At 39.1% G+C, this 15,903-nt stretch overlaps 1 protein-coding gene across 1 annotated transcript; it reads right to left on the reverse strand.

Moving 5' to 3' along the window:
- Positions 1–1,017: 1,017 nt before the first annotated feature.
- LOC135481708 (uncharacterized) lies at positions 1,018–15,660 on the reverse strand (the record flags this gene model as incomplete). The annotated part of the gene is made up of 4 exons (XM_064761375.1): positions 15,543–15,660; positions 4,432–4,667; positions 3,741–3,859; positions 1,018–1,138 (listed from the first exon to the last, which is right to left on the reverse strand). Coding segments are annotated over exons 1-4 (594 nt in total), but the record flags the coding sequence as incomplete, so codon positions are not given.
- Between the last annotated feature and the right edge of the window lie 243 nt (positions 15,661–15,903).

A 15,903-nucleotide genomic window follows, 5' to 3' on the forward strand; every position in this document is an offset into this window, starting at 1 on the left:
GGAACCATGCTCGACGATGAAGCGTATCCTCCATAGCGACGAATATGGCGGATTGGGTGGCAGTTCTGAAAATATAGAACAGATAAGGATTCGAAGCTAGTATTGGATTCAACAATTTGTCTTTGTTTTCACCGCATTTAGAACAGAATCAAGTGAAGTAATTACCTTAAAAGGATAAGACATACTCATCAGACACACAACTGAACAATGTATCTAAAAATGTACCTTTATTTATTTAATTTTGATTAACAAAAACTTCTTTTCAAAATCCGGCAAATTACTTCACTCTAAACACGATTATGTTCTAATATCTTGTATTCATCATGAATTCCTTGTTGGTTAGCCGTGAACAATATTTAGAGAACAATACTTGTGACTGTTACGTCATTATGGTTTCCAATTAGCCTTTTTTTACCTGTACGCTTCACTGATGACAAAGTTCCTCTAGATGAATTATGTAATATGCGAGAAAAATATTCTGGTAAAACCGGTTTACGTTCAAAATGAAATTAAAAATTAACAATTTGGTCCTAAGAATTCAAATACCTTAATGTATTTTAGTCTGTTAAAAAACGGTTTATGTATACAAAGGTGAAGATATTTTGGAATCAATATTGTCCGATGTCTTTGATGACGATGTTATTTTGGTTAGTACGTCATTAAACAGGAAGCCCTAAAACAAGCCCAGTCCAGGTTGTGTGTGTTTCTTTTTTGTTAACTGGAATTCTAACAAGATGGCAGACACGTAAACAGAAAGGACGACACATTGACCACAACTAACTACACATGTCCTACCATACAGACATTTAGCAGCTATAATACCACAAATATAGGCCTATCTACAGATACGAAGAGGACATGGACATTTCGCTCGCATCATTTACAACATTAAATGATACATAATCTCCGGATGAGAGTGATGGATAGAAAGAGTTTTAAACACACACCCATACACAGTCTACATCCACCATCTACTGGACGTCACTCGACTACCACGTTGAAAACTGACTCACTCACATTATCATTTAGTTTCTGGTAAATAGACGTCACCTTGTCCATGTGTAGAAAATGGGGGTTGTCCAGTACAGGCGGTAAACGGTGGCTCCGTAGTGTTCGGCGCATCTTGCGGAGTCTTCGGCTGTGAGAAAAAGACAAACCAATCACATTTCAGAATACATTATATAAATAATAACAATCACCTTGTGTGCTGAACGCACATTGTTTATATACGTTCTTTTATAGATTTATGCACATGTCGCTATATCTTTCTGCCTCTATCTGCCTCGGTCACTACATAATTTCAGGTGTTCATAAAAGCTTTGTAGCCATAACATTTTTCAACACCGATGCCCACAGGCTGACTCGAATTACTGATATACCATCTGTTTGGTAAGGATTTATACATGCAATGTGGGTTCTTCTCATTGTCTATTATAATGGCCGAAATCTTGTAAATTACATACACATGTATAGGTTTATTGCATCTGGACAATTCACTTAATGAGGTATGCATCTCATACACTAAAATTTTCAACGAGACAAAAAGTTTCCAAATGTCCCATTGCCTATAAACAACATGGTTTTGTTTTGAATCTGTGTCTTTCTCTTTGCCAGTCGATTTTCGAGTAGCTGCGCTTGATATCTATCCATGGTGGAGTAAACAGATCAACCTCTTCGTATAGACCAGGCAATACAACCAACAATCGCCGCGAAATCAAACAATCCAAGGATTTTCTTTGATATACGCCTTACTCCCAGTCGAGTTATTTCGGGTTTGTTTTTGCAAAAATGTCGAGGGTATCTAGGTGTCAACAATCTAAGAAACCGTGCAACGTTCTCATCCTTTTTACCTGCATTTTTTCACAACGCTTTCGTCGTCGTCGTTGGTGTATGTACTGGATATTCGTGAAAGAAAAGCGACAATATCAACAAACCGGACCAACTGTTTCTTTTTACTACCGCTTGAATGACAAATAAGATCGCATTCTTCTGGAAGAGCCGCCTGGTTCTGCGATACCAGATATATAAAAGAACCCTAGGTTTCATCTTGGGTGTCTCCTATAGAATTACTCGGCTGATATGACTACATGGCTTTCACATTCCTATCGTGTTTGCTGAGAAGGTTTTATTTCGTATATCGAGTTAGAACAGGTTTGGAGAAACATTCATGCAGAAAAATAGACAGTACAAGAGCAATTCCAGCCTATATATATATATATATATATATATATATATATATATATATATATATATATATATATATATATATAAACTTTAAAATCTTCACACGAGAAACACATGCGTATAGCAGGGTTTGTGCTACTCTACAAAAAAATCTAAGGGATTAAGCACCGATAAACATGTTAATCTTTAATCCCATCAAATAGACACCACTGCTAACGTTTTCCTGACCTCACGACTTGGTCTGAAAGGATTACCACATGGTGAATAGCCGTTTACGGCGTGACTTTGATGTCAGTTTTGTAATTGTTATCGTGTTTATCAGTGGGCACTGATGGGTTTATATCGACAAAAGAATCACGTTCAGTCATTCGGAGTTTCTGTGGGAAAACTATCTCGGTGCACATTACTGGATAAATGACCAAAACGTTAGGAGACAAAGACAGAAGAATATATGCTGTACGAGACTTCACATATATGTAAGGCGAAGTTAAATATGAGAATATATGTGACTTTAATGCTGTCGGCTTCGAAATACCTCATGATGGACGCCGTGCAAGCTCAACTTTATGCTCTCCAAACATGGACTGTTTATCAATAACGTTTAATTTTTTTTTCATGTTTAACCAATGGTTTTACCTGTTCCGCGCCTCATAACAGAAATACTGAGGAGTTCATATACACAAACAAAATAATATGCGTGTGGAATATGAGAACATCAAGTGCATCTGATTTTACGTTTACATTCCCCTGAATCTGTGAGTCTTGATTGGCTTGTATCTTTGCACTGTGCTTTCATTATGTCTAATTTCAACAGTATCAGAAATACATTACATATTTTCACAACAGAATACGCTTTAAATACATTTCATAGGCGTGCCAGTCCCGTAAAGCATTTCGACTGAACATCCCTATGAGAAAAGCACTCAATTAGACCTACTTTCAAAGCAATACTCTGAGAACAGACAATTTGAAGCAGCCTCTGTAGGGTTATGAAATATGTGAAATCTTCACGCAGTTGTCCTTCGAATATGCACTGAAGGCTATGTTATTTAGGACATAATTTGTCGTCAAGCCCAGTTGCACCCAACACGTTAAATGTGAACCCGTGCACATGGAAAATGATAACTCATTTAAAACACGTAATCTATGAAATGGTGTCTAAGAATCAAATCGAGTACGGCGTAAAATAGCAATCAAATAAATAAATAAATAAATAATTAATAAATAAATAATAGTTAAAGCTGATAGCAAAAATATCTCGCAAGCAACAAACCCTGATAACCAAACTGCACAGAAGAAAGCCACTACATTGTAAATATGTATATGTGCGTGTAATACATCGGAGTTTCGCAATACCATCATGCAGCCCATATACCTTAGTATGGGCATATTGTAATTATAACTTGAGCTGCTGGGTATCATATGACCTTTTGCACAGAGAAGATTTGCTCGATTGAACGAACGCCGGCAACTTCATACACACCTGTGTTCATAAAGAAACGACCCGTATATAATGTATGTTGTTTATTATCTATATACATTATCAAGCATAGTACCTTTCATTTTCGATCCTCCATTTTCGGATACAGGCTACGACGAGTAGGAATATAGTGAGCAGAGACAGTGACCCAAGGGTGCCTCCTATAACAAGCTCTGTCGGAAAATTATCAGTCTGCTGAAATTGGAAAAGAAACAAGAATCCCCTTGAACCAATTTCTACATACTAATATTCTGTTATATTAAAACTATTTGAAAATGTTCGCATTGTTGCAGCGATGGACATAAAAATAGAGGCGCTGTTTACTTGTCTGTTTTAGACATACACAGATAGGCCCTTTACAACACAAGATGTGACAAGGAGCCAGTTGGGCAGTTTTGTGGTGTGCCAAATCCGTAAGCTAAAAAGCCACAGCCAAACCATATTATCCTCCCAAAGTGCTTTAATATTGGCTTGAGTGGAGAGTAAACATATGCTTTTGTGATGTATGTTAACATACAATTTACACAACTCAATATACTGATCCTCATATTAACACACCTGGGCAAGGCAATACGATTACTTTTATGACAAATAATGCGCAAATAACTGCACGTATCTGAGAAGTATTGTAGTATCACAGCATTATCACCTGATTGTGCATTTTACCTCTTGCCTGAATTTAATGGGCACGTGTGATAGATAAAAGGCTAATTAACATTAAAATATAATTCAAATGGTGCCTGTGACTGTTTAATGTATAATCTCACCTTGCTTTTATCACTTTCTCCCCAGATATTCGTAGGACACTTCACGGGGGAGACACACTGAAAGTCAACCACTCGCCGGCAACCCCCTCTTTGGTAGTCGTACCCTGTCGTCGGTGGACATTCCCTCTTCATGAGGTAAAGACCATCGTGACCACACTCATAGTACTGTCTGCATGTAGAAGGGTCCGCCAAGCGATCGCCAGGTGTGCAAGGTAAGGAAAACCGACGACAGATATCTGAATGAAGAAATCAAAGGGTAAAGAGGCTGAATGACATAAAACATGTATACCGGTGATAGGAATTTTTTTCAAATAAGGTCAGTAATTGACGCTAACCTGCAGGTGTTTTATGAAAGTTCAGATAGGTTACCCGGTGGAAATCAAAAGAAAAGAACCGAGGATTCATGACAACCAGAAAACATATAAAACCTGGCTGGAAATATTCTTTCAATACGATCACTACTACAATGACACTAAAGGACTGGTGCATTACGAAAATTCCATTAGTTTACATTCATATTCTTTATAAACCTGGTTATACCTGACATAAGTAAATCAGGTAGTATTAACAATTTTTCCTAAAGACGTTGTTCACGTTTTAGTGCTCTCTTCCTCAAGAATGTTGATTAAATGCAGCAGTATACGCGACACTGTTGTGCGCAACGCCTTCGATACTCAGCTAATAGACGGTAGGCAGACGGAATAATGTTTACCGTATTTGTAAAGCCGGGCACTTTTATTTATAGCAAGCATGGCTCATTTTGGAGCTATTCTGAGCCGTCGAGAATGAAGGTTGTAAGGGAAGGGTTTGTTTTCCGAGACGTGCATTACATGTATACTTCTGTCATGGAAACACACAGGCCTACTTTATTTATTCAGCAAGTTCCATATTAGAGAAAAAACCGTATCTAAAATACACGTTATTTATTGGAACGAGTTCCCAGAATTTCATATTACCTGAAAGTTAACATCCTCTTTTGACACGTTTTTACTGGGGACAAAACCACGGATTGTTTGAAATGACGATTGTCTGCTGTAATATGCCCAGATTTTCCCGTGAAATGTCAAGTCATCGAAAACCATTATATAGAGTTGTACAAATATACTGGTAAAATGACAATGTCCTTATGAATGTAAGTTCAGATTAATACATGCTGCTAACCGAAGCATCCACATATATGTACATTATTATAATGTAGGCATACGTGTAGGTCTAATAAAAAAAATATGCTCAAAATGATGACAGGCACCTGTTTGTCCGAATATAATCCAAATACATATCGCCGTATTGCTATAAAAAAAGTTATTTCACAGATAGGATTCAGGATAAACATCAATATTGTCACTTTTACACACTGGCCGGGAACGCGGCGATAAAGGCCGATAAAGGACATTTCAGTGCGGTCAATCTGTGTGCACGGTTTGGCCATATCTGGATCATTGCCAAAATTAGGGGTATTTCGTCGATTGTGTTGCTTAAAATATTGAGTAAACCACGTAACCCCCAAATTCTTTATTCCCCAACCCCAAAATTCCAGAATGATATCGACAACATGAATTTTAAGTATAAGACGGGTAGCAAGATTATAACGTTTTGAATTTTTTTACGTCTGGGCATTCGTATTCTTGACATAAATTGTAGCAAAAGAATACTTCTATATAATAATTTGCTTTTGTCAGCATCATCAATACGTGTTGAAGGGTGTAATCTGTTCATATGGACCAACGGTTTAACTTCGTTAAAAATTACTTTGTGAATCATTTATCAACCCTTTAATAACAAATACTCTTGCTGGCTTCCTCTCCGGTTGTACGTGCATGGGAAGGTCTCTCAGCAACCTGCGGATGGTTGTGACTTTTCTCCAGGGGCTCTGTCCGGTTCAATCACACCAATGCTGGCCGCCGTCATATAAGTGAAATATTCTTGAGAACAGCGTAAAACACCAATCAAATAACGAAACAAAGATAGAACATGCATAAATCTGTGGAAATCAAAGAGGAAATATCTTGGAGTCGTAGATTTCTAGTGCCGTCCTACACGAGGTGGTAGAATTCTGCTGCTGTCCTACACGTAGGGTTAGAATTCTATAGTGCTTTCCCACCCATAGTGGTAAACAGGTATTTTCAAAAAAAGGCAGTTTGATAGGTTCTCTTGAAGGATGGTTTGCACTTCTAGTTGACGTAGTGGTACATTTTCAAGTCAAAACTACAATATATCGTGTTTGTACCGTAAACTGAGACCAATAATTAGACAGATATAATTTCTGTGCTGTTATTATTGAATTCCAAGTCTTGTTAAATCGCTGCAGTTCTGCCCACGTACAAAGGCATGACGTCCTCAAACACTGGCTCTCCACGTCTGCGGTTGTTGTCGTATGCAAACACCGGACGTGGATGTGTTTATATGCTTCTTTAACGACTTGAATATCTTCACACGACATGTGAGGAATGTATCTGGCGGTTGCTCGGTAGGATTATAAGGACAATGTAACACCTCGCCATCACTTCCTCTTTCCCGTCTTTGAGGCGAGTGAAGGACGATTCCTGCATCGGATCAAAGCGGCAAGGAGAGTTTCACCGGTGTAAATGCGACCAGATTGGTTTGCAATAGGCCGCTGCAACTAAATCTTATATCCACTCAAAATTCTAACATTTCTTACGATATTTATCGGGGATAAATCAAGATCCATTCCTGTCTTGGCCCGGGTTTTCTCGGCCACAGGGAAAATGTGGGTGCAGCATCGATGCAAGCTCTTGGAGCAAGTCTATCCCCACCGAATTGGCTTAAGTGCGGGTACAGAAGGCGCTTCTCTAAAAGTCACTTGGGCTTGAAACAAATGCCATCAGACTTATGCAAAACTTGGACCGACGAAACGCGGATTCATCCAGCAAAAGTAATTAGACGTCAGTGTTCTTCAAAGCTTGAGGTTCTCCGTTTCCCTTGATCGATTCGGGATGATTACTTTAAAATGTTTAAAACACTGTGAATTGAGTTCTAAATTCAACAAATCGCGGAGTCCCGCTTGATTAATTCAAATCCATTGACACCTTAAGCTAAAGTATAATGTACCTCAAGCAGCACAAGAGACTCATGAATGACGAATTCCGCGGCATTGCCTAAAAACTCCAAGTGATTTCTATCATAAGCTTCGTTCAAACAGTGAAACTAACCTTTCATACAATTCTTTTGGTGTTTAGAACATTACAGTTTTGAAAAAAAAAACACCTATTACAGTTATTCTGTGTTCATAATGCAGCACAATTAAAGTACTCCTAGTGAAGTTAAAAATATATTTTTTTAGTTCACTTAAGATATCAATCACGTGGATATTAAACAGTAACCTCTTCTATAATACCTTTTTATAGTTCACATTTTGACATGTAGATAACGAACGTTCTGACGTGACCAGTGTACTATAAGCACATCACCTCCGGTTACCTGTGTGTACAAGCCACCAGTACCTCTATACTCAGGTAAGATCTGGTCATGGTTTTACTCTTATCGCATATTGTTTAATTCTTTTCTCCGGAAATTGCTTTTAGGCGGTGGTACCAGCCTCACCTGAGTCCATCGTTCCACGGTAAATCCATCACGCCGTCCTGTGCGCCAGTCAAACAAGCCGATCCCGCGAGCTAGCCAGTACCACTGCCCTAGTTTTCGTGCTCATTCACCAGCGTCTGGCAGTAGGCGAGAAGAAGCACCTTTGAACTTTGTCGCCAAGAGCTTTCTCTGCACCATATTTCGGATCATACTTCATCAAGTAGGCCGCCGATAGTTTTATGCAACACACATAATGCCTCATGCCTCGCCATAAAGACGTTTAAACATTCATTCATTATGGAAGACAAGCTTCTGATTCTTTAATTGTTCCCAGTTAATTTCGCAAAAATTTCAAAGTAAAAGCGAGTAAAATTAGCAGAATCATGTGGAAATTTAGGAAGAAAAATTTTGACAATTAAGGCAGATATAATTATAGTAATCATAATGTTTGGGTGCGTGAAATAATTAGATTGAAATCAGATTATAGCATAATATAGGATCATAAGTATGAATTATACAAGAATAAAGCTTTTACATCATTTAGTCGTTCACGAGGTTGGTTGGAGATTAGACTTCAAGGGACTGCTAAACAATTTAAACGTTGTCACAACTTGATTAAAGCCGTCCGTGCACTGATATAAAATGACAGGTGATAACATGCACCTCGAATATTACCTGTGACCTAAATTAAGCCAATTATGCAAAAAGCCCCAAAACGAAATAATGATAAATTACACACCGCAATTTATATCTAAAATAAGAATAAATAAATATTTCTTGCATCAAAGGCGCTCTGTTGTACCACTTATGCCCCCTTACACTACGTCATGCATGTTAACTTTCTCTCGAAAGCTGAGGATAATAGGCCTGACCCTTTTGGAGATTTTCCCCATGCCTTCTGGAATAGTTGAAATGCCCCATTCCATATACCTTTAGTAGGCTATACTCGCGGATATAATAGATAAACAGGGACAGTTGCCAGAGCACTTGGATAACATAACATGATATTTTCATACTGTTAATACATGGAGGAAAAGCGAGTTGTTATCGAAGGACATTTTTATACTAAAAACTCTCAATGTACCTAGTAAGTTTAAATCTGAGTCATATGCGGGCATAAGTGTCGGGAATCAGCTTCTGTGAGAGTTCTGGGAGATGCAAATTCAAAACTAACCTAGAAAGCTATTTCCTTTGAAAGAAAGAAAAAATACTGGATTTTAAACAATACCCGTGTTTTAAGACTGACTGATTGCAGTTCCTCACACAAATACTTTAAATGATGGTAATAATGTTAAGTTTGTTAAATATTTGGAATTTGCATGGATTAGAATAACAAATAAAAGAAAAATGTAGTTAAATTTTGACAAGGGTGAAAGCTGATGTGCGGTACTGATTTTAGGCTACCGAACGTCCGGCTAAATGTTACCTACTACACCCAAGAGTTGAGGAGTACTTGCTGTTTGGTAAATAAATCTCGATCAGCCAGGTACATGTTCGTATGAGAGTTTCCATGGAAACCTGTTCCGCCTAACCTAATTCCGCTTTATGTAACTGCCAGATAGTGGCAAGTGTGAGTGAGTCAGTGAAATAGCTGGCAAACGGTGGAAAGTGGCTGGTTGGACCGGGAAATCTGGGTCTCATTAGCGACCGGGTCTTAACCCTTGTTGTTTGATTGAGCACCTTGTGTTTGGTCCATGGGTTTCTAAGTACATCGTCAATACGGCAAGGTGTGCGCTCAATGGACACGAATTAGGTCACTGTTACCAGATTTGAGCAAACCGGATTTGGTGCGAAAACCTTTCTAAAAAAGCGCATGCCTATATCAGACACGATACCTTCGTGACCCATGCATGTGTATTGTACATCACAAGTTTTACAGCCACTCGATGTAACGGAAAACTAGAGTTTGGTCGTGTAAAGGAATAGCTTTAGGATACCTGTCTTGTCTTGACAGGTCCGTTCTATAGATGCAGCCTCATAGATGTAAGTAACAACGACTTGTATTCAGCAAAAGTCAAACCTTTTTGGTGGGATTTTATGCAACAAAGGGCTATACTTCAGGAATACAGCCGTAATAGTATTTTGTTTGGATAGAACATCAAGTTGTTACAAAAATCTACAATGCTGTTTTGTGGATATATGCAACCCTTCCTGAATCTGATGTCTGTGGTAGCATAATTACTGGGACATTGTTACAAGCGAGGTAGACTTTGTGGACAATCCTTATTGAGGGTAAGGTCACCATTTAAACAGAGATAACATTCAGCATTTATCCCTCTTTGTCTTAATATTTGCCTTGATGTTGACCTTGCTGCTGAAATAGCACCCCCATTGTCTGGGGCGTGCGCAGGCTGCAGCACCATCTAGCGAATGCGAGTTTGATGGCATGACATTTCCTTGTCTAGGTAATCCAACTTGATCTGAACTATGCCAATTAAAACACTGGAGAGGTTGCTGCATTATGTCACCGGTGGATTGCTTTTGAACAAACGACACATGCGAGAAAACAGATTTGTGTGGGTTCGCCTTCAAAGTACATACTTACTACTCCAAAATATTCGTATGAGTTATACAATGGCAAGTCACGGTTCTGCTTTCGGTTCCTCAGATAATATATAAACAGAAAATAAATACACATTTTCTTGGCTACAGCAACTGAAATATATGTATTTAGCAACGTCAATATGTGGAAGTTGTTGGTGGAAGGAACTTAAAAGAACTCTTCATCTATTAATCTCTTCCGGGAAAAGGAAGACAAAAATCGTCTTGTGAGGAAAGAAAAGACGATTTCCCTCAATGTATTAACGTATATAAAATATGTCCGTGAAACATTTCAGTGTCGTTCAATCTGTAGGATCTCTCTGGGGCAACCTTACATAAGGTATTAAGCAAAAAAATATGGTCCTAAAAGAACGGAAGAAAATAAGCACCAGACTGGGTTTTATCACTTGGTTTATTAAAACTTGGTTTAAGACTCCTCTTTCACAAATACATATCTTCGGACGCACTTTTCCCGACAACATGGTCGCTTGACAAAAGTGTAAATGTACAAATGGATCTTTTGCTTAAATTGAATTTCTTTACCTTGTCCTGTTCTTGCCAGAAGAATAGACCCTGTCTATGTGACCTTCAACCTTAAGGCATCATGAATTCGCATATAGATCAATGTTTAGACCTATTACAACTTATTGAATACAATCGTTTGAGCTTGCAAGTGTTGCTTGACCTGCCCTCCATTTTTAAAATACCGGTCCTGCATCAGTTACACAAATGTGCTACGCCTTCTATATTACACAAAAATGAACTAATTTAAAGGGTTTGCGGCATTCTGTAGGTTTAGCCATTCGTATACATCAGTCACCAATGTACTCATGGGCGTTTAAGTCCAACTTAATAAAAAAAAACACCTGCTTCACGCTTCATTGATGGCATGTTCGATATTAAGTCCTGAGGACAAAAATAATTTCGACGAAGCGTTATTGTCTTGACAATGCTAACGTTCATTGTTATTGTATGATTCGCCCTTTGTTCGTTATTTAAAAGAAAATTATCCACATTCTATGCATATGGAATAACATGGCCACGTTTGTTCACCACGAAATACTGACTGTCCCCAGCTGGCGTCCCAAATCTTTGCTCATCTTGGCAAACTATTCACCTCTTGTTTCCTTCATCTATGGACGATCTCTGTCGATACGTGGTGTCAAGCGGAAGGTGGCGAAAATGTGACATGTACATATATCCTATACAGCCAAGAAAATCGGCATTCCTATAAAAGTGGTTCAGGAGCAATGTTTGCGGTTAATCCATGTGACCACAGTTTATTTCTGTGAATAGATTAAGAAAATGCCAAGCAAGCAATAAACCAATCGACATAGTTAGAAAGTAGATACACGTGTGTTTCACGAAGATTAAACTTAGGTACATCATTTTTTACACTGACATGGACGTGAAAATTCCCTGTCGAAAATAAACTCGTATACTTACAAACACAGAAAAGAAAAACTAAGACAGACATGCAAACGAACGCCATATTTTTTCGCCATATTTGCGGTAGAAAAGAATTCCACACTTCACAACCAAAGGAACCACAAGAAATGTGCTGTCAATACACTTTAAGTATGAGTATACCAGTCTTAAGATTTATATTTATTTATTTATTTATTTGATTGATGTTTTACGCCGTTATCAAGAATATTCCACTTATACGACGGCGGCCAGCATTATGGTGGAAGGAAATCGGGCCAAGCCTCCTTCCATATAATTCACGAACAAATGCGAGTTACAGACGGGTTTTCCAGCTTGAAATACACAGGATATGAAACCATACTACCTGACCACTATGACGCACGATTAAACTACAAGGGGTATAGCCCTAAAATCTTGATAATATATTTACATGTTTAAACCAAATAGCGTCTATCTTGAAAACGGTTCACGCTTGAAAATTACTTATCAAGATAAGTCAAATGAACTAGATATTTAATTTAGTTAAAAGCAAACAGCATACACGAGATCATCCAACGAGAACAAAATGCGCATTTGCTTTGGAGACAAGCACGTGGTATTTTCCACTCTTCAGTGTGTTAACAACAATGGAGAAAGTCAAGGTTAAATTCCATGGACGGCTGACCGCACAAGATTATCCATGCACAAGATTAAGCTTCAAACACAAAAGTTCCTGCCGATAATAGAATCCCAAGGGATGAGACTGTAGCTGAGGGAAGCAATATGGGAATCTCTGTGTAACGCTATATTCGGTTCCGGATATTCATTTGTGGAAATAAACCTGCCACAGCCTGATGTATTCAGATGTTTGAAGTAGGAGTAAATTTGTATTATCTTGTCTCTCTAATTGTGTTGACGAGCGGTCAATTGTTCAAATGAACTATGGTTTCCCTATGCAGGCATTGTTTGTTGAGGAAGGTGAAGTTAACAGAACTGTGATAGATTTGTACCAAGGCCGACCCGCGCTCCCAAGCAGTCTCCTGTCGAAATGGCTTGGGTAATTGTATAGCCTGAGGCAATAAACAAGCGTGCTCTGTGTACAGAACAGAGAGGGAAACAACACATCGTCGACCTCAACTAAAGGACAGACGTTTCTTAATCAGTTTGTCAAAGGTGCCTGAAACACGGAAGGCTTCTGCATTATCAAGGTTTTAGAGCCGCCAAGACTCACCACGAATTCCGACGGAACTGCTACATGTACCATGTAACATAGACTTTTAGCACACGTCATTGTCGAACGTTCATCAACCAAGTAATAGATATACACTCCAAAAACTCACAACCCAAACAACAGACTTTCTGTTTAAACTAACAGAATAATTTTTTTTGTAGGACTAAACACGATGGTCAAAGAACAGTCATCTTTAATTCTTCCCCAAATAATGATTTTCGTTTGTATGCATTTCGTTCAATGAGGAATTCAATGAACGCACTTCAACAGCTTCACATGCCAACTGCACTTTTGAAACTGTATGTGAAAAATGTATACTCATTGCGTAAGGAACGTTTGGTCTAATAAAGACGGCTTTGATCTGGGAAGAAAGCTTGACGTTTTCATGTTAATTCGACTGGTATTTAAAAAGATAATCTCCTAAGAGAGTAACTTGCGCTACAGCAGATGCGAATACTTCCAAATTTGGCTCCTATCCTTTATGACAGCAATACGTTACCCAGCTTGAGGTTGTTAGCCTGGGATAGGACGACAGAGGCTATTGCCTGTACCACAAGCCACCGCAGCCTGAATCATAGCCCAGATCTCACATTAAAACTTGTCACTTAGAAGGCAAGACAAACAGTCCAAAGAGATTTGCTCGTTATAACCTAATGCAGTTTCACACCTGAACGATTGTTCGCTGTGATCTCAGCGACGACTCGCCCGATCCGTTTTCCACCTGGAATTTGTGGCAGATTTCGTCTGTTTGCAGGCCAGCCAAGACTTAGGGGTACAGAGAACATCTGGAAACCTTACAGGTTCTACACGAACTTATCGAACCGTGCGAAGAAAATTGTGAAATCTCTTCCGATCTGATATGATGACAGAGCTGATGAAATAAAAATAACATAACAATTTCTTAATTATTTCTAATATTATAAGAAGACAGCGCACAAAAATATTTAAGCCTGAAGCTTGATGCCGCAGGAGTATATAAATGTGCGTGTTCTGTAAAATGTAACCTGACTAGCAGTCAGTTACGTGAAACATTTGGTAAATATTTTAAGTCAATATTATTTGCAAGATATTATGAAATATTGACTCAGATCATATGATGGAATAGTGACTACGCGATTAATTTTTGTACCAAGAATTAGAATCGCTACAGTCATCTATGTATATACCGTCCAGTGAAAGACATTAACAAGGTTGTTTGATGGGATTGTCAGTAAAGGTTAAAACAGTTACATCTGACAGACTCGCGAGTGTTTGCTTTAAGGGTGACGATCCTAAATACAGTAGAGAGTTTAGTCAAGAGGACTGCAGCTGCAGTGTATACCAGGCAAGAGGGGCATGCTGCAAATAAGGCGTTACAGGCTGTGCATTTCCGCTTATTTGCGGTAAACAAACAACATGCACATGTTTAAAGCACATTCCAATAGTCATCCGGGAGCACAGATCACAGGAACACCAGTACGCCCATAGGGTGTGTTTTATCTCTGTAATTATGTGAAAGGGTCCTCGGTGATTCATTCGGTTAAGTGGGTTTTTTTCCTTTTTCGCCTGAGGCCATCCGTACATGGATATAGTTAGATTGCAGGCTCGCTTCCAGCTCTTTTTTTTTTTGGGGGGGGGGGAGGGGGGGTTCTTCAGTCAAGCAAATGGTGATGGTTGACAACAGGTTATTTTGAATTATGCTATCGTAAAAGTAAAAAGAAATTCTTCACTAGGCGATAAACTACAATGTATTAATCATCTAAAAGTGTGTGCCTCTCTTGGGTTACACTTTATATAAACCTGTTTGTAGAATACATTCTCTTACGATTTCTGCACAAAGGTTTGCTCAGGCCATATCTTTCTATTGGCGATAGGCACACAACTTAAGCATGGTTTTCGTGTATCGCTAGGCACTCAATGACTGTTTGCTGTGATCATGTGTTCTCCCTCACCAGCTGACCACCAGTAAAGCCAGATAAAACAGCCGAGGGAGAGGCTAACAGGTGAGGGCGGCAAACCCGCGTGGCCAATGACTGACCAAACACACGGGAGACCAGGTAGATTAGAAAAGGGCAAGGCACAGGGATTAATCCCCTCGAAAAGTAGGGACTGACGAAGCAAACCCAACAGGCTAGCTTCCTGACATTGTTTTACAAAGCTTCGTCACTTTATTTGCCACCTGAGGGAATATGCTTCTGCAGATAGGCAATTTCTTTCGCAAAATCAAAGCCACCCAAAAGGTCAACCTCCTTTAAACTCGGTTTTAAAATACCGTTTCATCCATGCTATGTAATGTTGGATGTGATTAGTGTGTGCTGTGTGAAGTTTTCAGCTGCAGTTGTTTTGGTGGACAGGACTTCCACCCTGGAAATAACGCCCCAAAACACGTGTATCCCATTCCCCAGGACCACACCCGTATCCCACTCTCCAGGCCCACACCCGTATCCCACTCCCCAGGACCACACCTGTATCCTACTCTCCAGGGCCACACCTGTATCCCACTCCAGGACAAATGAAAAGGCTTGTGACATTTGGCCTAAAAATGACCGAGCACTTCTTCATCATGGCCTAATCAGTTAACCAGACGTTCTCTAGGTCACAAACGTGCATCACTTTCTGATGACCAATTAAAAGCAAGCACCTGCTGACCTTAGCTGCACGTCCAGACAGACTTAGAAAAGCGTTGGCAACTCAAATCCTCGATAATGACCTTTTTCTTAACAAGTCGGCACGTTCAGTCAACGAAAGACGGACCTTTCCAAAAGCTCGATAGA

This window comes from Liolophura sinensis, unplaced genomic scaffold, assembly GCF_032854445.1.
Source record: "Liolophura sinensis isolate JHLJ2023 unplaced genomic scaffold, CUHK_Ljap_v2 scaffold_611, whole genome shotgun sequence".
NCBI lineage: Eukaryota > Metazoa > Mollusca > Polyplacophora > Chitonida > Chitonidae > Liolophura > Liolophura sinensis.